The sequence below is a fragment of the Chlorocebus sabaeus genome, chromosome 21 (genome assembly GCF_047675955.1).
Source record: "Chlorocebus sabaeus isolate Y175 chromosome 21, mChlSab1.0.hap1, whole genome shotgun sequence".
Taxonomy (NCBI): Eukaryota; Metazoa; Chordata; class Mammalia; order Primates; family Cercopithecidae; genus Chlorocebus; species Chlorocebus sabaeus.
The window spans coordinates 110,448,018-110,471,850 of record NC_132924.1 but is presented as its reverse complement, the minus strand read 5'-3'; the positions used below and the strand labels follow the sequence as shown (position 1 = coordinate 110,471,850).

The 23,833-nt window shown below is 39.2% G+C and overlaps 1 protein-coding gene across 2 annotated transcripts in view; it reads left to right on the top strand.

Moving 5' to 3' along the window:
- The window catches only part of DGKI (diacylglycerol kinase iota), a 467,928-nt gene extending 444,779 nt beyond the window's left edge, over positions 1 to 23,149 (top strand). The window contains exons 31-33 of one of the 2 annotated variants that reach the window (XM_007983056.3): positions 9,975 to 10,011; positions 11,699 to 11,798; positions 16,121 to 23,149. In XM_007983056.3, the coding sequence (XP_007981247.3) occupies positions 9,975 to 10,011; positions 11,699 to 11,798; positions 16,121 to 16,237 (254 nt within the window). In that variant the 3' untranslated portion in view covers positions 16,238 to 23,149. The remainder of the gene's footprint in view (positions 1 to 9,974; positions 10,012 to 11,698; positions 11,799 to 16,120) is intronic. The other variant, XM_073009376.1, reaches the window with a different exon arrangement.
- Positions 23,150 to 23,833: the final 684 nt, after the last annotated feature.

Here is a 23,833-nt window from a genome sequence, read left to right as displayed (position 1 = left end):
AAGTAGCATGCACTATAGCACCTGCCTCTAAAAACCCTTTGGAAGCATCAACATATTTGATGAATACTAAATCTAAACGGTTACATTCAACTTATCATGTTTCATAGTATTTCCAGGAATAAAGTGGAAAAAAATGCTGCCTAGCTAGGCTGTTTTAAACGAGAAGGAATGAAAGAGTCTAATTCTGCTGGACCTTGGTATACAGAGAGACTGGAAAAGTTTCTTTGAGTCCTGACAGTCAGCCTATGGCCGACTCCTTTTGCACCCAAATTCAGCCTGTAGACAGTAAGCATACTCGTAAATATTCACATCCTTTATGCTCCTTTTTTTTTTTTTTTTTTGGCAATTCAGCAAGTATGTCTCATTCCATTCATTGATTCATTCATTTAACAAATATTTATGTAGTGCCTAACAGGAGCTGCCTGTTATAGATGGTACACACACAAAAATAAAATACAGTCACTGTTTTCAAGTAATTGCAGGCTAAAGAAAAAATAAGATCATGTGTATAATTAAATTTAAAACAGATATGTGGAGCTGTTTTAAGTCCTATGGTAAAGCCACAGATAGATAACGTAGCTACCATTTGTCAAGCACATATTCGCCAATTGTTTATAGTAGACACATCCCATCATTTGATCTTCACAAGGTCCTTGCAAGGTAGGTACCAAACTATCAATCACATTAGACACCCCTTGCTTTGTCTTCAGTACCTTCTCACTGTTGAGATTCTGCTTGAACCCTTGCTCTGAAATACAGTGGAAAGGGTGGGTTGGAAAAAGGAAAGACCAGGAAAACAGAAGGGCCGTGATGACAGAATTTCTTTACTCCTTGTAGGCTGGGTTGGATAATCCCAAACCCGTCTGCCCTGGAAAGCCTAGGTAGGTAGGATGTATTTTTGGTGCTAAGTCTGGGGCTTGTATCATTCCATCTCCTATTTCCCTGGCTATTCAATCTCTTGCAGTTAAAAGTATTTCTTTCTGGGCAAGAGTGAAGCCACAGTGCTACTATATTCTTTTTCCCTGAATAAGAAAATATCTCAGGATTTCTACTGCACAAAGCTCAGGTGAGGGTTAGATGTATACTGTCACTTTATTTTTCTTTAGCTCAGGTTTAAAGTTCTCCTAGTTGCTGTCTTGTTGATCACTTCCAATCTACTCTCTTTAGTATACCCTTTACCCAAGAGATTGAATGCTTGCTTGGATACCTTAAGACATTTGGTGCCCACCTACCCTTTCTCTGGAGTTAGGTGAGACACTGGCCATCTATTTGAGTGACAACACAATCCAGGAATCTCTCTCTCCACATCCCCCCACCCATCTTTTCATCTTTCCTCAAGAAGCAGTATTTCCTCCCCTAGTCCTAGGATCCTCTCTGTATCCACCGTCTCACTTGGTCTCATTTAGGAGGCTGCAGTCAGCTCCTTTTTTGGATGAGGCTTTATTGAAGATGGACTCTCACATGTTTGGGGCTTTCAGCTGGGATGGCTGTGGAAGGCCAGGACACCTAAGCCTTTCTCAACACCTGGTCTTTTTTTCCCAAGATTCTTCACAGCATGGTAGTGCTGGGGTTCCCAGGGGTGAGAGTGGAAGCTGCCAGATGTCCTGAAGCTAAGCTGGGAAGTTCTGGTTGCTCTCTACTGTATACTGTTGGCTAAAACAAGCCACAGGGCCAGCCCAGACTTAAAAGGTTGGGAAACAGATTCCACTGTTTGATGGCCAGAGCTGTGAATAATTCATGGAGATATTTAATCTACCACACTCTCTTATGTCCCAGCCTCTGCAGTTTAAAGTGAGCAATGTCCTGAACTTCTGACTCACCTGGAATCCCTTAGAGCTTCATTTTTCTGTTTGACTTTGGTTCTGGGTCCTAAGAACCCAGGTTTCATAAATAAAAATACAAGATGGCCAGGCATGGTGGGCCCATAGTCGCAGCTACTTGAGGCTGAGGTGGAAGGATTGCTTGAGCCCAGAAGGTGAAGGCTGAGTGAGCTAGAATTGCACCACTGCACTCCAGCCTGGGCAGCTGAGCCAGACACTGTTTCTTGAAGAAAAAAAAAAAGGTAACAATAATGAAGGTTTTAGCATAAGTATAGCCCATGCAATATTTGAAATATGATTATACTAAAAATGAAAACAGCAGGGCTCCTCATCTGAGCCGCCTCTGGGACATGAATGATGAGTCCTGGGATGATATCACCCTAACACAGTAACTTTTCACTTCCTCTATTTCCTCTCTTTCCCCTGCCTCCAAAAATAGGGCTTTTGAAAGCACCGTTCATCCAAGCTCACAGGACTTTGTAGATCAGTGCACACCTACTTTGCCTGGCATCAATTCATCTGGCACGTTAGTCTCTGAGGGCTTTGATCAAAACCTAACCTTCCAATACAAATCTGTTTCTCATCAACCCGCAGTGACTTTTGCAAAGACTGAGTCACACAATACCACTCCACCCAGGTGGAAGGACATAAAAGAATTCAGTCTTTTTTGAGGGGTGGGAGTGCTTAGTCTTCCAATGCTTTGGTTAGATGTTATAAATTAATCAACTTAATATTTATGCTCACTAGAGGAAACACAATATTCACAGTAATCATCCTAACTTCACTTCTAGGCAAATAATTCCTGAGGTCTCAGAAGGCATCCTATACCCTTCCTGCCTCACCAGGATCTCTAATCACACAGGGAGAAAGACTGTAGAGATAGGAGAACACAATCCATCTCTTTTGTTTGCAAATAAAATGTTATTATGATGTTCAGTCCAAGGATCACTGCATTTTTGATGGATGGCAATTTTTAACACTTTACTACTCTAGCTGAATATGGAGACTCAAATGCAATTGATTCTTATTGAAATTAGTTGTCAACCTTGATAGACATTGTCAATTTCATTCTCCATGTCTATCTTAACTTTTTTATTTATTCAGAAATATGGATGTAAAATCATTTGATATAACCTAATTCACCTAATTCCACAAGAGCTAAACACTTCAGCTCAACTGTTGTTTTGTTTGTTTTTTAATATCTTTAGTTGCTAATTTAGTTTATATTAACCTTTGCATTTTATTGAAAACCATCATAGCAAAACCACTCCTCTCTTTTTGATGATAGAAACTCCTTTAAATTGTAGTGTTCTTGAAGTCAGGGACAAGTACACAGAAACTTGTCAATACCTTTTCAATTCTGTAATCGCCTTCTTAAGGTGACCTCTATTGATTGAAATAGTCTCTGCTAACTTAGTAATGATGATAACTCTGGAATACCCCGACGTGACAAAGAAAACAACCTTCCCAAGAAGCCTCAGTAAGTCTGGGATTTAGGGATGTATACCAGACTATGGCATTGTATTTTTAAATTAGCATCAGATTTGCAGTAGGTAAATCTGATCAGTTTGAATTCATGTAAATGAAAATAAATAAATAAATAAAAGTTTTACATTATGCCAAAGATCAAGAAAGACATTCCTCCTGGTTGTTGAATATTGCAAATCTTTTAAAGCCTTTGTTGTTCATTTACTTATTTTTCACAATTTGGTTTATGTCTGTCCCATGGTTTCACATGACATAAATCTGAAAAATTGTTCAAAGACTTGACTGTAATGATGACGTTAGTAATAACAGTTCTGAAGGATTCACAGGCTCTTTTCCAGGTGCACAGCTGATGTTGTTTGTGGCTCTTGAGTTGACACTTCGTTTGCTTCCTGCAGCCTTACTCCTGAGCCCCTCTCCCCTCTGCTCTGCCTTCTTCTTCATTGGCTCTGGTCAGGAGTGTGGGCCGCCATCATCAAGAGGACACCTGAACAAGAGTCCTGAGATTAGTTATTCTCTCAGACACAACAAGCAGCAACTGATTTCTCTTCTATGGGCTCTTTTAAAGCAGGCTGGGGGCTGTGCCACATGAGATGTGCGGTATGTTCTGAAAGCACCATGGGAGGCTTGAATTTTTTTCAGCTTGCATCTTCTTCCTTTGGATGTCTTCTCTCATCTATACAGCATGCTGCTTTCCTTTATGAAAAACTGGAATTTGGACATTTAGAGAGTTGAAAAGAGACTCGGGGAGGAAGAGTTAACAATTCCACAGGGACTAGGAGAGAGACTAAGGATGCAGGGATTCCAGCTGAGATTCCTCTCAGTGCTTCCCGCTTTTCAGCTCCTTTCAACCATATTTTCTGCCCACTCCCTCCCCCTCATTTGCCCCTCCAAGGGACTTTTGTGTTGTTTCTTTCCTTCACCACCCTGCACACTCTGCTCTTTTGTTTTTATTCTCCCCACGCCTACCCCATTGCCTCCTACTGGTTTTCCTGATAGAAATCTCACTCATGCATTTCCTTTTTGATTTCAATGAGTTATTTTGTCTTCCCTCTTTTTCTGTCTTCAGTCTTTCTTTTCTCTTTTTTTTAACCCCCCTTTTTCTGCTTCTGGTCCCAGAGAGAACCGACCACCATCCTGCTGGGACAGGATGACAGTGCTGTTAGCATTCCCAGTGCCAGCTCTCCCCACATCTGTGCAGCTTTTGTCCTGTGGCAGGGGAGGATTTGGAATGGTCTGCTGGCAGCGTCAGGGAGACTAATGGGAAATGAGGGCCCAGAGAGAGGCCATGGGAAGTGGAAGGAATAGCAAAGGGGATTTGGAGGCATTGGTGTGGGAAGCAAATTAAAGGATGCATGTGACAAAAGGCACGTCATATATAATACAGATATAATATTGATGACAAAATCACATCAGCGGGAGCTGGGGTATCCAACAGAAGAGCCTATGGAATGAATACTGGGCAACAACATTATAATTTGGAAGGCCTGGCTACTTAACATGATGTTCACTTTCTCATTTTGAAAGATTTGTGAAGTTTTGCTTCCTTTCGCATTCCCTGGGCGTCTCCTGAATACTGATGTGTATGTCCACTTAACAGAATTTTCTTTCCCTTAATTTTCAGACCATTTCCCATATAGCATAGTCTTTTGAATCCATGTTTCAATTGTGAATCTTTCTCTTAAAGTGATATTGGCTGGGATCCAAAATGATTTTAAAATGTCTTTTATTCATTCATTTATTAAAACATTTTAATTCTGTCCCAGGCACTTGTGAGGAAAAAAAAGTTTCTGTAACAATCACTGTTAACCTCTATTGTTCTAAATGTTCTAAATGCATTATCATATTTAATTTTTACAACCCTATACAGTAAGCTCTCATCTCCATTTGACAAGTGTTGAAAACTGAAGCATAGTGAAGTTAGGTTACTTGCCAAAATTCATCCATACGTGAGAGATGGTTTGTGTCCTCCATATTCCTAATACCAGCAAGGGAAATGAAACATGGATAAACAACCACAATGCAGGGTAGTGCCATGTGAATGTCATAAGCAGAGTTCAGGTGACAACTGGTCTAGGGTCCTGGAAGAGCAGTGGCCGTTTTCATCTGAAATTTTCATGGAGAAATCTGCACCCATATCTCCTCAAAAGGGATTTTACAGTATTTTTTCTGATTCAGGTCAGCCAAAGGATGAAGTATTGACTCTTTTCTTTCTTTTTTTATTTTTTATTTTTTGAGATGGAGTCTCACTCTGTTGCCCAGGTGGGAGTGCAGTGGCACATTCTCAGCTCACTGCAATCTCCACCTCCTGGGATCATTTCAGTAAACCCTGGAAGAGACGGGGACCTGAGATTTCCTTTTCTATTGAGGAAACAACAGTGAATTCTCTGCTGACAACTTGATGATCTCCCTTGAAATTCCTTAGGGGAGATGGCATAGTGTCCGCAATCAGAATGTATGTGTATATAAAACGAGCCCCAAACTCAAATGTTGCCCATTCATGTACACTGAAGGAATTCAGTTGTCTTTATTTTTATTTTTTTGAGACAGGATCTCGCCCTGTCACCCAGGTTGGAGTGCAGTGGTCCAGTCATGACTCACTGTAACTTTGATCTCCTGGGCTCAAGCAATCTTCCCTCCTTGGCCTCTGGAACAGCCAGGACTACAGGCATGTACCACCATGCCCAGCTAATTTTTTTTTTTCTTTTTTTTAAGAGCTGCGGTCTCGCTATGTTACCTAGGCTGGTCTTGAATTCCTAGACTCAAACAGTCCTCCCACCTGGCCATCCCAAAGTGCTGGGATTACAGACGTGAACCACCGTTCCTGACTAGTCTTTATTTTTTTTCTCTCGTTTTTCTCCTTTCGTCTCCTTTCCTTTATTAGTGAGACTCAAATTAACTTTTCAAAAATCATAGGTGTTATTGTTTCTACACTAAAAGTCACAGGGTACAGTTAAACTCCACATTGTCCAGTTAAAGCATAGCTCACCGTTGGGCAGTGCAGGTTCAAATAAGGAGAAGAACAGCCTTGTCTTAGGCCTCTCCTGGCATCCACTCTCTGTAAGTCCTTCCTTGCTAGCATTATGCAAACAGCCATCTTAAAGCAGGCCACGAATGATTAGAAAACGTACCTGTGCTGTTAAAAATAGCTGCCCATTCCCTTCTGTAGTCAGCTGGTTGCTACTTTTGCCTCTTCTTGTCCAGTGTTCAAAACGTTCTGCTATTTTGTGATCATCTATGTTGATGGGAGAATAAGGAAAGATGAAGTGAATTAAATTGATTATTTGAGAGCCATTCCCCAAATCTTTAATTGGCGTTTTTTTTTTTGTTTTTTTTTTTTTTAAGACACTAATTAAGAGCAAAAGTTTCTTACCTTGGTATTAGTGCCTCTGCCTCTCACCTCTGTCAGCTGCAGAGGATGAAAGGGTGCAGAGGGAGGGAGAGTGATGGGTAGCCGCGGGCATGCCTGACTCACAGACTGGATAATCAGCTCTGGAATAATTCTGGGTTGGCTGCATTTGTAGTGATTCTGGTCACAAATTGTGAAGAACAGCTTTTTCCCTTGTCCCCACCTTCGTATTGTCAAATTATTGCTGTGCTAGCCCAATTAAAATGCTTGAGGATCCCCTCACTTGCATAGAGCCTTAGACCCTGGATGACTGTGGACTCACCGTGACAAGGCTCTGAGAGCACTGAATGACAGTGCTGAATGAAGGAGAAAAGTAAACAAGGCCTCTGTTGCCTAAATAGTTGTGCAATTAGCAGTACCAATGGGAACAGAGCTACTAATGAGTCTAGGCTGCTCATATTCATGGAATTTCTTTCAAGAGGAGCAGCTTAGAATGTTCGCTGAAGGTGACAGGCACTCTTTAAGAGGACCATTGGGCACTTAAGCCCCTTGCTGACGTTGTAAAGAGTGCCCTGTCGGCAGCTAAATAGGCCTGAGGTGCTTAGTTCTCAGGACATAGAATTTGAGTCAACAAGTGGCTTCACATGTAAGTGGGAGTAAAACAACCCTTTCATACCACCTTCCTTCACTGAGGATCCCATATCTTGACATAGTGTGACCTGTATCAGGACAGAATAGGACACTTCATGCTATCTAAAGTTGAAGCAGTACCTGTGGTGTTCCAGACACTGTTTCAAACACACTATGTGTATTGACTCTTTTCTTTCTTTTTTTATTTTTTATTTTTTGAGATGGAGTCTCACTCTGTTGCCCAGGTGGGAGTGCAGTGGCACATTCTCAGCTCACTGCAATCTCCACCTCCTGGGATCAAGCGATTCTCCTGCCTCAGCCTCCTGAGTAGCTAGGATTACAGGCACACACCACCATGCTGGGCTAATTATTGTATTTTCAGTAGAGACAGGGTTTCACCATGTTGGTCAGGCTGGTCTCAAACTCCTGACCTCAAATGATCCACCCACCTTGGCCTCCCAAAGTGCTAGGATAACAGGTGTGAGCCACCATGCCCAGCCCTCTTGAACTCTCACAACAACCCTTAATATTATTATTAATTATAATATAATAATAATATTATTATTAATTTGACTTTACATGTGTGATAACCAAGGGCTGAGAGATTAATTAGACTTGGCCAAGACCTAGTCTGTAGTAGAGCTGGGATTTTTAACCAAGAAGGGATGGCTCGAGAAACCTCACCCCTGCTCACTGTCCTGTCCTGCTCTGCACTTTTGGGATGTATGTGGGAGGATGAGGATCATTATTCATGTTTTCTTAGAATCACAGGACCAAGGAACAAAGAGCCATGAGTTAAATCTTTGTTGTTTCCTTAATATAGGGTAGGTGCTAGAAGGATACAAAAAACAACTAAAGTGTTCTTATATTCAACAGATATAGAAAAATTTGTTTATGGAAGGCATGCATTCAAAAAGTGAATACATAGTATGAGGGTAGAACCAAATAAGTGCTTTGGGAGTTGAGAGAAAGAATACATTCCCTCTGTCAAAGGTCATCTTTTGAGAGGACCTTGTCACAGACTAGCCTTTGAAGAACATGTCAGATTTAGACAGGTGGCTATTCTGGGTAGGGAGAGCTGGAAAGCCTGAGAAATACATGGTTGAGTGTGCAGTTACCACTTTAGCTTTTGTGAAAAAAGAAAATGGAACCCTGGGAACAAATTGAGGAAATGTAGTTCCAGATGAAGGACTGTGAACTCCAGTGTTTAAATACTTGGAAGTAAGCAGGGGATATGATGTATTGGAAACCTAGAACTCTAGATGATGTGAGACCTTCTTATCTTTCTTAGTAACTACTTCTGCATGCTAATAATGTTCCAGGTAGATACCCATTAGGAAGTGTATTTGTCAAATAGGACAAACAGAAAAGACGAATAGGAGAGACTTTGTAAGAGAAGATTCACCTGGTCCCAGTGAATAGCAGGTGTGAAAGAGAAGAGGTCAAGATGATTTGGATGACCAGGAGAATTATGAAATCCCATAACATCTCTGTTATATTGTCCTTGGCCAATGGCTTTCATGGTGAGAGTGATAAGCTCTTTCACCCCTTCTTACTATGCACGACAAGTTAATTTTTAATAATAATGATAGCCACCAATAAAGAGAGCAAATCCCCAGGATCATCTTTCTAAAGACTAAAATACTCAATACCTGACACTTACAGGCATATTTATTCATCCATTCAACCAAATATTTAAGCATCTACTTATCTCCAGGCTCTATACTAGGCACCAAGGAATGACACAATGCTAGACAAAGCATGGGCCAAAACTTTAAGGGGTTTTCTGGAGTAGGGAGAGATAAATCAGTAAGTTATTTTAAAGTAGTTTGTTAAGTGTCATGATCATATATCCCCCCTTGCCTGGGGTGGTCCTCACTTGGATGATAAATCCCATTACCCATTCAACTATAGGAAATAGGGTCAGTACATAAAGTGAGGGATTGTATAGGCAGGTGTTTAATAAGCTGTTTGAAGTGGGATCATAAAGGGCTTTATGGGGAAAAAAGTCTCAGCTGATACCATAGGCTGAAGAGGGCGAGAGATGACAGGGAGAGAAGCAGTGGTACAGAGCTAGAAAGGTGGACATTCCAAGCAGCGTTTGTAGACTGAATGGATTAATTCGTGAACACATAAAACACTGTGAAAGGGAAATTCACAGAATATTTCCATTCCTAAGGATGCATCTATAGTCATTTGATGTATATGCATAGCATTTCTTTCTGGTCTGAGAAGGGAAATTTTATAACAAGTGGAATTGTACCCTAGATGATATATATAAAATGTCGTACAGCCTTAATATTATGCTTCATAAGATGCCATCCCAAGCAACTTGTTTGAGAATGAGAAATGGCCCTGATTCCTAAACCCCACCTGATCTGCCCCTTTCTCCCTAGTTAGCCACTTAATTATTTTTCAGTTATTCTATTTCAGTTTTATTTTGTAAACTTGATTGAAAGCTTCTTGACAGCAGAGACCATACCATTCTTTTGTATCTACCATTCTGTACATATTGGTTCATGGAGACTGGGAGTTTGGTAATGAGGAGGTAGAGGGATCCTTTTATTTTTGTTTTTGTCTTATTATTCCTATCCCCAAATTTAGCCTTCGTTTTGTTACTATAGATTTTCTGTTAATGTTTAGTTTTTGAGCTTATTTTTTGATGGTCATCTTGCTTTCTTCTCATTTAGGACCTTCCGAGTTATTGGATATGGCAGACAGTGAAACGTGAGTGTTGCCTTTTATTACATAGTCTAGGTTATTTTCTTCAGAACATATCTGGGAGAAGAATGTAATCTATAGGGCATATTGTAGGTAATTTTAATTTAATTAATTCAAAGTCCACTTTCAACTTTGTTCATAACTGTGCAGGGCTAATTGCCTAAATAAATAATTACACAATAGAAACTGATGACAATTGTCATAATGCTTGCCTCCACAGTCAGTGCTAATCATCATTTAGAACTTGCTTCAAGCAATGTACTTCTGCACTGGTGCATCTTGGAATGCTGAGAAGTCTAAATAATTACACTTACCTTTTAATGTACCCATCACATTTGTTCTTTCTCAGCTGGAGTTTCTGAGAAAATGGGACCCTACTGCCCTCAGGCATTATGCACATGTAGTGACATAACTTCTCTCTGTTAGTCTAGAACAGCACAAGTTATGAACCACCACTGAAGAACTAAGAACATAGTTACTCTATCTTCTGTCTTCTATGGTTCAGAGAAGGCATGCTGATTGAAAAAGTCATCAGCTCTGGGATGGTGTCTAAACTGATGATAATGTTTGTTTTCAACCTTATTTCTAAAGCAGCAAAATAGTTACTCCTCCCCAAACAGGAACAAAGTTAGGCTGTACAACTAATCCTGAAAGCCGTATTTGAAAAGGTATAAAGATGAATTGGTGTGGAGAGGAATGAGGTGGTGAGTAGCTAAGCACGTGGGATGGAGGAGAAGTAGAAATGAATAGAATGGAGGACGAATGAAAAGCAGTAGGGCTGTGGAAGAAGCTGTCTATCACTCTATAGAGCTGGTCCACATGCCAGCACATCCTATTTGCAAGATTGTAAGTGGTGCCATTACTTACCCCTTTTTGCCTTCTCTAAAGGCTGCTATTGATTTTTCCTGAAATACTGTGGCATTAAGCATCTTGGTGCCTTTGGGCTCAGGATAGGAATACCCTCCTCCCTATAGAGCCTGTCAGTGATGGGGAAATAGCCAGTTTCCCTTGCCCCTTCCCACACTGAGTGGCTGGCCTCAAGCCTGCTGCCTCCTGGGGAGAGCCCTGGCTCTCAAACTCTCCCAGAGTCTCACTGTGCCTCTCAGATATCCTCTGTGGCTGCCCGCTCCTTCCACCTGCCACTCACACAGAATCTAAAGTGGATAGAGCAGAGTGGGTGTTGGCCTGGCGTTTTGAACTTGGGTTCTCAGGAGATACTCCACTGTAGGCCGAGTGACCATCAACCAAGGGCCGTGTGCTGTGCCTGAAGGGCCAGAGGCGCTCCATGCTGCTCCCTGTTCTTTCACCCAGTGCCTTTCTCACTCTACTCAAATGTATGCACAGAGAGAATGTCTTCAGTGTTCAGATACATCTAGACAATTAGTCTGTTTAATACTGCATTGACGATCACCTAAATCAAATGGTGGTAGCTTCTTTAAAAAATTACTAAACCTAGTTAATCAGCACTGTTTGGAAAGGGGGCTGGAGTCAGATATTATGATCAGGTGATGACTAGCTCAAGGAATTTTTAGAAATCCCCTTTCCCACCTCCCCAGAATGTACCCTACAGCCAAGATCTCAGCAGCCTATAGGGAAGGAGGCTGAGGAGCACCCCGACATCAGCTCCCCTCACCCCATTCCCTGCTACCTCCAACCCCTTTATGGGTGGTTTCCCATTTCCTCTTTGATTTAGGGGTGAGACTGCACTGCACAAGGCTGCCTGCCAGCGGAACCGGGCTGTGTGCCAGCTTCTGGTGGATGCAGGAGCATCTCTGAGAAAGACGGACTCCAAGGTAACTCGATGAGTGAGTGCAAACATCCTCCCACTGGGCAAGATCGCAGGCACTGTTGCCTTTGCTTGTGACCACAGCACGGACATCCTTTCTGTGCTTATGGAAGTGCCTGGGGCTTTGGAAAAAGGAGGAAAAAATAGAGTGCTTCATTTAGAGAAACTGTGATTTAAATGTATAAGCACAAAGGGAGGGCGTGTGCTTGCCTATGGGGCTTTATAAACCTCTGAACACGTTGGCCTTGGGACATTGGGGTTGTCCTACTGAACGCTAGCAGCCAAGTCATGGGAGTTGAGGTCTGAAGCCCAAGGAGAGGGGTCAGGACCATGTTCAAAGACTTTGGCCTGACTACTGAGAAGCCCCTTTGGGGTTTTACTTCAGTACTTATTCCAGCGTGGTTTAAATTCTATGATTTATATGGCCCCTTATATGGGTGCCAAAGGGATTATTTCCCAGCTCCCAGGACGGTGGGCTCTGGCTTTGAGATGGTTACAGTCTTAAATCTGGTGTGTTTATGTAGTTCTTCATTTAAAAAAGTTTCTTTCCATTTGTTTTCTAATATTCTCTAAAAGTTAACCTCAGAAATTAGATAGCATGGGAATTACTGTCATTTACAGCTATAGGAGCTAAAAGCCTAGAGAAAGTTACACATACCCTTGGACCAGTAGCTGAGCCTTAAATTAAACTGAGCTCTTTTGACGGCAGTCCAGTGTTGTTTCAGCAGGTTGGTGGTTCTTATTTGGTGCCAGAACACACTAGCCACATAACAAAATCGGTTTATTTATGGAATCTGTTTGATTGAGGTACAGTGATTCCTGTGGCACTTGGCTAGAAATGTGGTTGGTTTCTCCACAGCAAAAGTTACGTAAATCTGAATTTCAGTGTCCACTTTCTTATAACTGTCTTAATAAGAGGGCAGTGAGGCCAGAAATGGGTAATGTGACATGTGTGCCAACCTTGATAGCATCAGCTGGCAGAGATGAGGCCTCAGGGGAAATTCTGTTCAGAAGAACTGAGAACAGGCTGCACCACGAGTTGTTTCAGTTTACAGAGAGCACCCAAGAGAAAGAGTTGAAAGATAGAGGAAAGAAAGAGTTGTAGCTTAGTAGAGTTGACCCAGGGCTCAGGCTATAAGATAGAAGAGAGAGAGAGAGAGAGAGAGGAGTTAGTTTACATAGAAGATCAACCCCATAGAGCAGGGGTGTCCAGTCTTTTGGCTTCCCTGGGCCACATTGGAAAAATAAGAATTGTCTTGGACCACACATGAAATACACCAACACTAGCAATAGCTGATGAGCTGAAAAAAATAAAAATTGCAAAAAAAATCTTGTGATGTTTCAGAAAGTTTACAAATTTGTGTTAAGCCTCATTCAAAGTCATCGTGGGCCGCATATGGCTTGCAGGCTGCGGTTTGGACAAGCTTGCCATAGAGGATTCTGATAAGCTCTGAGAGTTTTAGAACACTCTCAGTAGACTCCAGGAAATAATGAACCACTTAACTATAGAAACTTACAGAGAAGAATCTTAGTATATAGTCGAGGCCTTCATTACTCAGGTACCAAGTAGCTCAGGTTTTGGGCCCATGATTGTAACCATGACACATAGACAGATTACTTAGAAACCTAATTAATAACTTAAGCTCCATTAGATTTATGTAAGTGATAAGAATCTGCCTATGTGTAATTTTTTCTCTGGGGCCTCCTCAATCTGCAGTTCACTTTATGAGATAACTTTGCCTCCCAAGTGAACCTCTTTCCTTTCTGAGCCAGTTGTATTGCATAGAAGTCTCCACTTCCCTGGCAGCCCATGAGCACCCTTGGCCTCTAACTGAAATCCCTGGCTGCCTAGGCATATCAAACACACTTGAGCTGTGGCCTGGTTTCCAGTGGTCTGTTACCTGTCTGGCTAGCTAACTGGGTACAGTATTTCAAATGGCAGATACTTAGGTTGGTGCAAAAGTCATTGCAGTTTTTGCTACTAAAAGTAATAATTTCTCAATGCGATGTTCTTCCCAGATGTTATTTGCACTCAGATGTTTGGATGTTTAACCTGATTGAGAAATAGACGACTTGTAGTCAGGATTAATGGAGCCAGGTTTTGGAGTAGGGTTGGTCTTGCCAGGGCCACTCAGACCATAGCAGGGCAACTGCCTCTTTACCACACAAAGGCTGGTCCTACACTCAACTCAGATCGTTTTAAAGACAGAGAGAAGCCATGAAAAAGAAGGTCAGACCGAACAGGAGTCAGGAGACCTGGCTCTTGAGCAGGTCTTCTTTTTTATCTTTCTAAGTTTCTGAATCAGATAAAGGACTCAATGTTCATGGAAACTTGTTTCTATTTTGTGTTGTGTATGTGTCTGTTTTTTTTTTTTTTTTTTTAAAGAAATAGCTTGTTTTTATAATTATAAACCCCTCACATAGAAAATGAGTAATGTAGGAAGATATGCTCCAAAAAGCCAAAAATTGCTGGAAACCCCACAGCCTGGACCTAGATATAATTAAACTTGTAATGATCCCTCTTCACATGTAGATATGCCTGTTTTTCTCTCTCACTGTTTTTAACTACATGAAGTCATACATACATGATATCATACAACTTTTACTCAACGTTATATTCTAGAGATCTTTCTACATGAAATAATGTAGCTATACTTCATTACTTTTTGAGGACTTTTAAATTTTGCCATTCTGTAACTTGACGCTAGGTTGAAGTTGACTGTGATAATTACAACTGAAACTTCTCCTGGAATTTTTTGGAGAGAAGCAGCATCCTGAGAATTTCTCCTATTAGAGATCAGTTCCTTAGAAATCAAGTCAAAGGCCCACCTCAGCCACCTCTCTGAATATTTGAAACCTGGAAATTCCAACCTCATTATTATGGAAGTAAAGACACGATTATCTACTAAGGCTGCAAACAAGTTGAATAAAAATTATCATAGGAACTTCAAACTGGTGGTTAACTGCTAAATCTCAAGTAAATAAGTAAAATTTTAGAAATATTCTAGAGCCATTGTTACTTCCCTTTTATCCTATCCCTAGTAGGCTATGTAGAGCCGGTTGGATTGAGGTCACCCGTATCTGTGGGGATAGCTGAGATGAAAACTGAGAAGTCTGTGATAATATTTATAAAACTTGTATGCATTTGTACATGGAGCTATTTCTTTGGTGCAACGATCATGCGTCTACCCTTCCTTTGGAACTTAACATAACATTTTAAATAGCTAAAACTATATATTGAACAAAAATTAGAAATTTTGAGTGATGCTAAGTAATTCCTACAGGCGATCAAACGAATGGACACCCTTTCTCCCTTTACTGCTGACTTCTTATTCAATGACTTCTCATTAAAAAAATTTAATGACTCATTTAATGACTTCTCATTAAAAAAATCAATATATATACAAATGTGTGTGTATATGTGTCTATACAAATGTACAAAAGGCATTATAGTAGTCTGTAAGAAATTATATGACCATTTAAAATGTTGATATAAAAAATTAATGACAAAAATTTATGATATAATACTAAGAAAGTTTGTAAAACAGTACATAAATGAATTGTGGTTTTTTTTTAAATAAAAATATGTATAGAGACGTATAAAAGACAAAAGCTAGTTATCAATGGAAGGTTAGTAGTGGTTATCTTAGTTTGGTGGAATGATTAGGGATATTCCTTGTCTTCTTTGTGGTTTTCAAGTTTTCTAAGATTTCTTTAATCAATATCTACCTCTTTTGTATTGAGAAACTAGCTTAGTTTTCAGAGAGATGAAATAGCTATAAATTGGTGAGAACTTCACTGAAGTCTGAAACCAACAAAGACATCTTTCAAATGTTTTATGACTATCCCTTCCTTTTAGTTTCTGCATGTTCATTTCCCAAGTTTAGAATAATAGAAAGAGTCCTAAACTAGAAATCTAAATGCTTGTCTCCGTGTTTTTTAAATTCAGTAATTTCTATCTCCCTATCTTCCAGAAAGGCTCTGGGTTTCAAAACTCACTTTACCCCACTGTTTCCTCCTGTGTACCGTTAACCTCTGTGAGCTTCTGTTTCCCTAGTATAAACCCCACCCATCAAAAGTGATAAACTCTTTCCCTTTAATTTACCAATCGCACATGTTCAATTTAATGCTCATATAAAACAATAGATTTGAAAGTGTCTTGTAAACTCTAAAACACCAAATGTGAAAGGATCCTTACTAGCAAGTATCTTTGGGTAGCTCTGTTTCTGTGATTTTTGTTTTGTTTTGTTTTGTTTTTGTATTTCATAACTAGTACTTGTCTCTCTCTCTCTCTTTCTCTCTCTCTCTCTTTCCGTTATTTACGTATAGGGTAAGACACCTCAAGAGAGAGCACAGCAGGCTGGGGACCCAGACTTGGCTGCTTACCTAGAAAGCCGTCAGAACTATAAGGTCATTGGCCATGAGGACCTGGAAACTGCTGTTTGACCCTGGTATTCAGGCAAAGAGAACGTGAGCAAGCGTATCACATCTGCCCTCCCTGCGATCGGGCAGCTCCCCTGGAAGAAGCTGATGGAATTCATATATCTGTCTCTCTCCTGCAAGAATCTACCTGAGACCATGCCACTAGTTTTTAAGGGCTACCAAGATGTACAACAGAACATGATAGCCCATTGAGAAGGAGGCAGGATACCTGGAGATTTGTGGAATACAGTACAAGTTCCACAAAATTTGATCCTTATTGCTTCCAGCAAGTAGCATGAACTTCTGTGTTCACCTGTATAATTTATTTTAAAGATTCAAAGGATGTTTGTATAAACGGCACTGCTCCATCCTCCCCCATGCATTGATTTTTTTTCCCTGTACCATACAATTCTACTGTAACTACCCATTAACTTTAAAAAAAATATATTATCTCTTCTCTTTACATTCAGTCTTGGAAGACCACAAGATTGTCTGAAGGCCTTCTAAAACCCTCTGAATGTCCTGCAGAAATATAACTGTAAAACCACTTCCATTTCCAAGACTAAATATATCAAGACTATTTAGTGACTCTCTCTGCATGTCCCCACCACCCCCCAACCCTCCGTTTCACTATATAGGAGCTGGGAAGTGCCACATGGATAATGTCAACTTGTGTGCTGTATTTCTGAGGAATGGTGAGGTGGCATGGGAGATGTCTGTGCTTGGAGGTACCTCAGAGAGGTAACCCAGGGGTCAGCCCAGGCTGCTGGGCTGTAGCCAATAGCCATGCAGGACTGGTTCAGCTTGGGCTGTCTGTACAGCTCCGTACTGCCTATGTGTAGCCATCTTTGCCTTTTGCTGCAATAGAAGATGAGCAAAGGATTAAACAGAGGCCCACAGCTAGTTTGCAGAACCACTCAATTTTAAGTGCTGTTTAAATTGCAGAGGAGATATTCATGTGTGGGAACTGTGGTTACAGGAAATGGAGCACTCTAACAATGTTTACTTCTAAACTTTGTTGAGCGATAATAGAAAGCACCCTAATTGACTTGAAAAAAACAAAAGCAAAAGCAAAAGTAGTAACATATGTCAACATATGTCACTGAAGTAGAAAACAGTCATTGGGATGTTGCACAAAGGCTAATAACTATAGACTGTTGGATACAGTGGTGAGAGGAGCCCCGTTTTAGGTCTTTCTTTTAGGTTTTTGGTTTTTATTACTCCAAGTAATCCTTGACCCAAGGACAAAGGTTTATTGTATGAGTTCCACTGCCAGATTTATGGGATGCCCAGATCATTCAGAAGGATGCTTCAACTATTATTTGTCAGGTCCAAAGGTCGTACTTGATAACCCCATTTTCTATGCATGGGGTAGTCTAATATATTATTTTATCTACTTTATTTTCCCCTTTCAGAAAGTCCTTAGTGCAAACTACCATGGGAATCTAGCCAGAAATGTCTGTCGGATAGTTAGAATTGTAACATCTAAACCTGCCACGAACCAAATGGTACTTACAGGTACCTCTATTAGGGACTCTGTGATACCTAAAATATCAAAAGAAAATGTCTGTCTTTCTGTCCGAATATCTACTTGACTTGGGGTAAGTCACAAATAAAAGTGGGCGTCCAAGGATTTTGCTTTTGGCGAAATCTGATGTCTCCTGAGCTTATTTTCATTTTGTCCTTGGACACAGCATAGTGCTTCCCTAATGTTTCTACATATGACCATGAATGATAGTGTCTCTACATTTAATTTAAAGGTCTAATGGTGACATTTTGCTTATCTGAGTCACATTTTGGTAACATATCATCATTTTGAAAGTACGGCTATGATGTGCTATATTAAATAGGAACAGCCTTTCAGTGGATGGGGATTTTATTACCACAGTCTCTCCATAGTCATTTCAAAATCAAATTGTTGGTGGGAGGATGGATTAGGTTGTGAGTAATCTACTTCCATATATCAGCCTCAGAAATGGAACTATCCTTTGGATGTTACAGGAGACACTGCAGCAGATTGTTTCCAGAAGCTGGAAAAATATGCTCCAGGAGAATTTAATCACTGGGCTTTTGGTGGGGGATTTTTAGTTGGTGGGACTGTCAAGGAAATGTGATGACAGAAATATAATCCTTAAAGCAAACTGGAATCTGGCTTTGAATGGCATCTTCCATTCCCTGGATTGGGCCAAATGTTTGGCCAGTCAGTTATCTAGCTGTTACTGCTGGGATGAAGAACTCTGTTTTCATCAACTACTGTCTCACATTTCTCTGTAAATACTTCCAAGTAGCCCAGAGAAAATTTAGGGTACAGGTGGCTATGGGCCAATTTCTAAATAGCTCCTATTGAAGACATAAATCTGCGGTATGGAAAATGATGAGTTAGTACTATAAGATTCCTGATGAATTTGGAAATTGTTTCAAACCAAAAAAAAAAAAAAAGGCGTTAGAGTCCTGTGTTATTCATGGAGACCAATATTTGATATATCGCTTTGAAAAAAGCAAGTACCACTAGGACTTGGGATTTCCAAATTAAAGTGAGCAGAATAACCACACGTTTAATGGCTTCAACATTAAACCACCTTCTGTAGCATGTTTTAAAAATTGGTCCTGGGCTTTAAAAAGAGCTAAGGCCTTATGGTCTAGGATTTTCCATCTCAGCTTAAGTATACTGTATCCCTACTAATAGGCTATCAGGAAGTAGAAAAGTAAGTGATCTAGTCCTGGTCTGAAGAGCCACATAACTTTAACAGAGATAAAAATATGCACCTATAGAAATATCATTTCTACAAAGCCTACTGAGACAGCACTGAAGAGGCAGCTAGCTTGGCTGACTCCTCTGTGTTTGTTTCTTTGTGTCATGGCACTGACTGCTTCGAGATTCCATTTTTAGAGGAGGTTGATAGAGGAATGGAAAATGAAGAGTTATTAAAAGACAACATTCTATAACCTGAAAGGTAATCATTTTTGCAAGCTTATATTTTAATATTGTGCATTTAACAAAATAGAACACAGTCATATTCAAGGACTTCTTAAAGAATAAGAGAGAAGATTAGTAAGCCAAGAATGAAATAAATACCATGACAGGAATTTTGCTTTCAGAGTTTATGTTTCCTCTGTAGATGTGATAACCAAAGACCAATGCAAATTTTGAAATAGAATTTAGCTGGCAAATGGACAGTGATGGAAATTAGTAATGACTGATGGAAAGCCGTACATACCTGTTGCTCCATATCCTTTCAGAATGGCCACTTTGGCAGATCTACCTGCGCTAGGAGCTCCTCAACATCATTTCATTTTCGTTTGGACCTCGTGAGAGTCCCTTTGCCTAACAAATTTCTGAAATTTATTTATTTACTAGAACCCTCATAATATTCATGACTTAAAAAACATAACACAGCATCTTTATTTTTATTACATGTCAATTTTATTAATAATATTTAGGGGTTTTTTAGTTGTAAAAATGGCACGTGCTTTTTATAAAATGTTTTAATACCACAGATGAGTATCACATCCACCATCAAGGCATCCCTTTGTTCTGGTGTTGTGTCCCACTTCCCAAAAATAAATGCTGATGAATACTGTTGCTTGTACGTGATGTCAGAAATACTCCATCCATTCATACACAAGCATGTATGTATATATGTGTATACATTTACACACATATGTAGACATTTATTTATATACACATACAAGTATGTATACTATATTCATGTATATTGCATAGGTTTAGAAAAGAGCAAACATTTTAAAAGCATGCTGATCATTTGTATATGTGTAGTGAACACCAACAGGCAAAGACAGGTTAAACAGAAAATTTCCATTTTTTTTTTTTTTTTTTTTTTTTGTTTCTACCATTGCTAGGCTTAGATCTGTCTTGGCATTACTACAATTGCACTTGTCATTTTCTATTACCTGTGTCATAAAATTCATGACCAAGAGTTCCTGTAATTGTTTATGTTGGCTTCCTTGAAGCATAAAACCTACCATAGCCCCAAGACTTATCTATGCTACGTTTGGATTTCAAGTAAAGGAGAGTTCTTTCCTCTGTGATGCTTACACCACTTTACAAGGCTGTTTGTAACACTAACACTCAGTAGGTTGCCTAATGATATTTAATTAGGGCAGGCTACTGCCAGGAAGGTGTAGTAACTTCAGTGTAGCATGGGGTCTGAGCAGCTTGTCTTCCTTCCAGAAGGAGTAGCTAATGAAATCACTGAGAACAGCATGATATTTTATTCAATGATGCTATTTAAAAATGGGACTTTGTTAAAAGGGCTCATCATAACCATCAAATAAAACTACTAATTGCTCTATTTAAATGAATTATGTTCATTTTAGGAAAAGAAGCAGAAAAACATCTAATAAATTAGCCTTCTGATTAATCTTTAACACTTATTTAATATAAAATGGCTTCTGCCTGCATCTTCATTGAACCACCTTTGAATCTCTCAACTCCTTTCACTCTGAATCTCATACTCAGCTGATTAGAAGTCCTACAGGCCCTTCTCTGCCAGATCTCTCAGATCAACTTGGACCCTACCCTTTTCTGTGTCCCAGTCATCCTTCATCTCTTATCCCTCTAAGTTTTGGGCCATAGCAACAGTCCTGCCCCTGGACTTTCTGCCTACTACTGTCAATAATTTTGTCACACAGCTGCAAAAATCTTCCCCAGATATTATGCTCAAAATAGATCAAAATGAAATTACCCTCTGGGACAAGTATACCTTTACTTAAAGGACACATACATGTCCACTGACCTTGATCATCTTATAGAATTACAGCAAGCATGATTCTGAAAATCTATCAGGTTTAGCAAATATCTGTCTTAGTCACATGAGGGTACACAATCATGGCTGCTGCGTCCACATTCAACAATGTAAGCCACATGCCTCTTTGACGGCACTTGGAGGACTAGGTTGTATATTTTACACTTCTGAGGGCTATCTGTGGATTTTACACTGTCTTCTCACAGCTTAATGAGAAACCTGAAAATAAGAACCAAGAAAAGAGTCATGCCCTTGGACAACCTGCTCTCCCAGGACACTGAGATTTACTGACCAGGTCCCAGAAAGAAAGCAGAAAAAAATAATTCTTAGGCTCTTGTAGCATAGATTTTAAAGTAGAAATGTGAAAATTGGTATCTTCATAATGCATAGACTCCAGAGTCTATTTACTTTTGTATTCAGTTATGCATGTAATCATATGTCCATGAATCAGTCATACGTGCATGTATTTAATCATTATTTGAAAAATATTTGTCACTCTGATGCAGGCATCATACTAAGGATATAACAATGAATGCAATAGACAAAACTCTGGATTTCATGAAGCTGGCATCTAGAAGAAAAGACAAATTCCCATGTGATAAGTGCAGTGCAGGAGAACCCCAGGGTGTCCAGCATGGGCTGGAAATTCAACCAAGGCTTTATTGTACCAGCCACTCATTAGCCAGCAATGATTTTGTTCAATGAAAACATAAGTAGGAAGATAATAATATTTTGCATTTCCATTTTATTGGAGTCATAGTAGATTTCTAAAAATGTATCTGAAACTAAGATTTTAAACAAGACTTAGAAACACTATTAAAATGAAAGCTAAGACTCATTTATTCTAGCTTTCAGGATAGAACTAGGAAAAATAAGCAGTTTTCACTGGGTTTTGACTAAATATAAAGAAGATGAAGTATAAATAATATGTAATAGTGGAGTGGATATCACAGTGTTGTAAACTTTCAGCCTCTGGTAGCATTTAAACAGAGGATACCTGACCATTCTGAGGGCTGTTGTGATTAGGAATATGTGATTTGAGAGGGCTGAAATTAGATGCTGTGATTTTTCAAAAGGAATTTTTTAGTGGCTTTGTTGAATGCAGGATTTTATTTTAAAAACTTATGAAAATCTTGATTTTTGATTTGTTAAACATTGCTTTATAACTGAGAATTTTTAAAATATCCAGGGGAATGGCATTAGTTATCAATTTTAAAAATTTTAAGCATGAATTTAAGAGCTAGTGAAAAGAAAATATACTAAAAGGTGTAATTTAATTAAAAATACTTCTGGAAGTTTATAAATTTTGATCAGTATTCTTAGTCATTGTCAAGTAAAATTCTATTAGAAATCTGTCTTACTGTCCATCCAATATTAAAAAAGTGCTGTGGTTTGATATTATAAGAGTTAAGTGTAATCTAATATAAGTACAGAAGAAAATTCTGCCTGTAAGATATTTCGGAGCCAAGTAAATGTACATGAAAGGCAATCATGGAAAACTCCTTGGCTTCTACCACCAGCGTAGCAGCCACAAGGGAGGTCCCTACCCATGTAAATAAGAAAATAGTGATCCAAGTTTTCACCCAACTTTTTAAATTTCAATATTTTGAGCCAAATGCCTTCTGAAATGGGAGGCTTTGATAGTGGGAAATACTGAAATTATCTTTTTCCTCAAACCTTTAGTGAAACACACATATAGTTTTCACTCTATAACAGTTTAAACAACTCAAATCTATACTGTTTGTTAAGAACAATTTCAAGAATTAAAAAGTGCTTTAGCATTATGATGTATTGACACGTTTGAGATTCAGTTGGGGTTCAAAACAATCCCAACTAGGTGAATAATGCAGATAAGACACTTTAGATGAATAAACTGAATCTCAGAGCAGTGAATTCAGCCTGTGCAGCTTCATATAGCAAGTGATAGTGCTGCAGCCAGAACTGGGTCTTTAGAAATTACATATTAACATGTTTTCTAAGTAAGTCATTTTCCATCATTGCCTTTAAGGATGTTTTTTATCAATTGTTCAGATTTCCATAATATAGAAGATGCCTCCATGAAAAAAAAAATGTTTACCTAAGGTTCCACGGAAATAATGAGTTAGAAATAAGGGAGAATATGAAATCAAAAAGTCAAGTTTTTGCTATCGGAGAGAGGCTTGTCAGCTTATACATAGTTCAAGGAAAGAAAAGTCTAATGTTTGCATACCAGGTTGGATTTCAAGAGAAGAAATTAACAGTGAGCATTAATGGCTTCTTTAATTTATTTGTGATTCTCAACATTTAAAAAATGTTAGTCCTATTTTTCTTCCTTAGAAGTCACTATTAGGATGATATAATTTCAGAATGCTGCAACAAAAAATGTTGAAGATGGCCCCGACATCCAAGACTCTATTGCTCTAAGTTTATGGGTGGGTATGTGAGCTAAGTGTTATGGTAATACATAGTCACATACATAGAGGCTTAATACACCTATGGAAAATTCTGGCGTATTTGAAGTAGAGAAAAACAAACAGGCTTGAAATGTCCTTCAATTCAGAATCTCATACTTTAAAACGGGCATTTATAGGCAGATTGGTGAATATGTAGAAGGAGGATATTTGATCTGGAAAGAAGATAAAATTGGATTAGGAATAGAAATATGTAGAGGAGATAGGTTAAGTAGGACTGTTAGTTTCAAGTTCTGCAGGGAAGATGATTTGTAGAATAAAAGAACAATAACACATGAAAAGGAGTTAGCTGTATTACTTATAAGGATTTATTTTTCCTAAACATTGCATCCAGAAAAACAGATTGGACTTTCTGGAAAACAGTGAAGTTGTTATCACTGTTTATTTTAGTAGTTCAGTGAAGA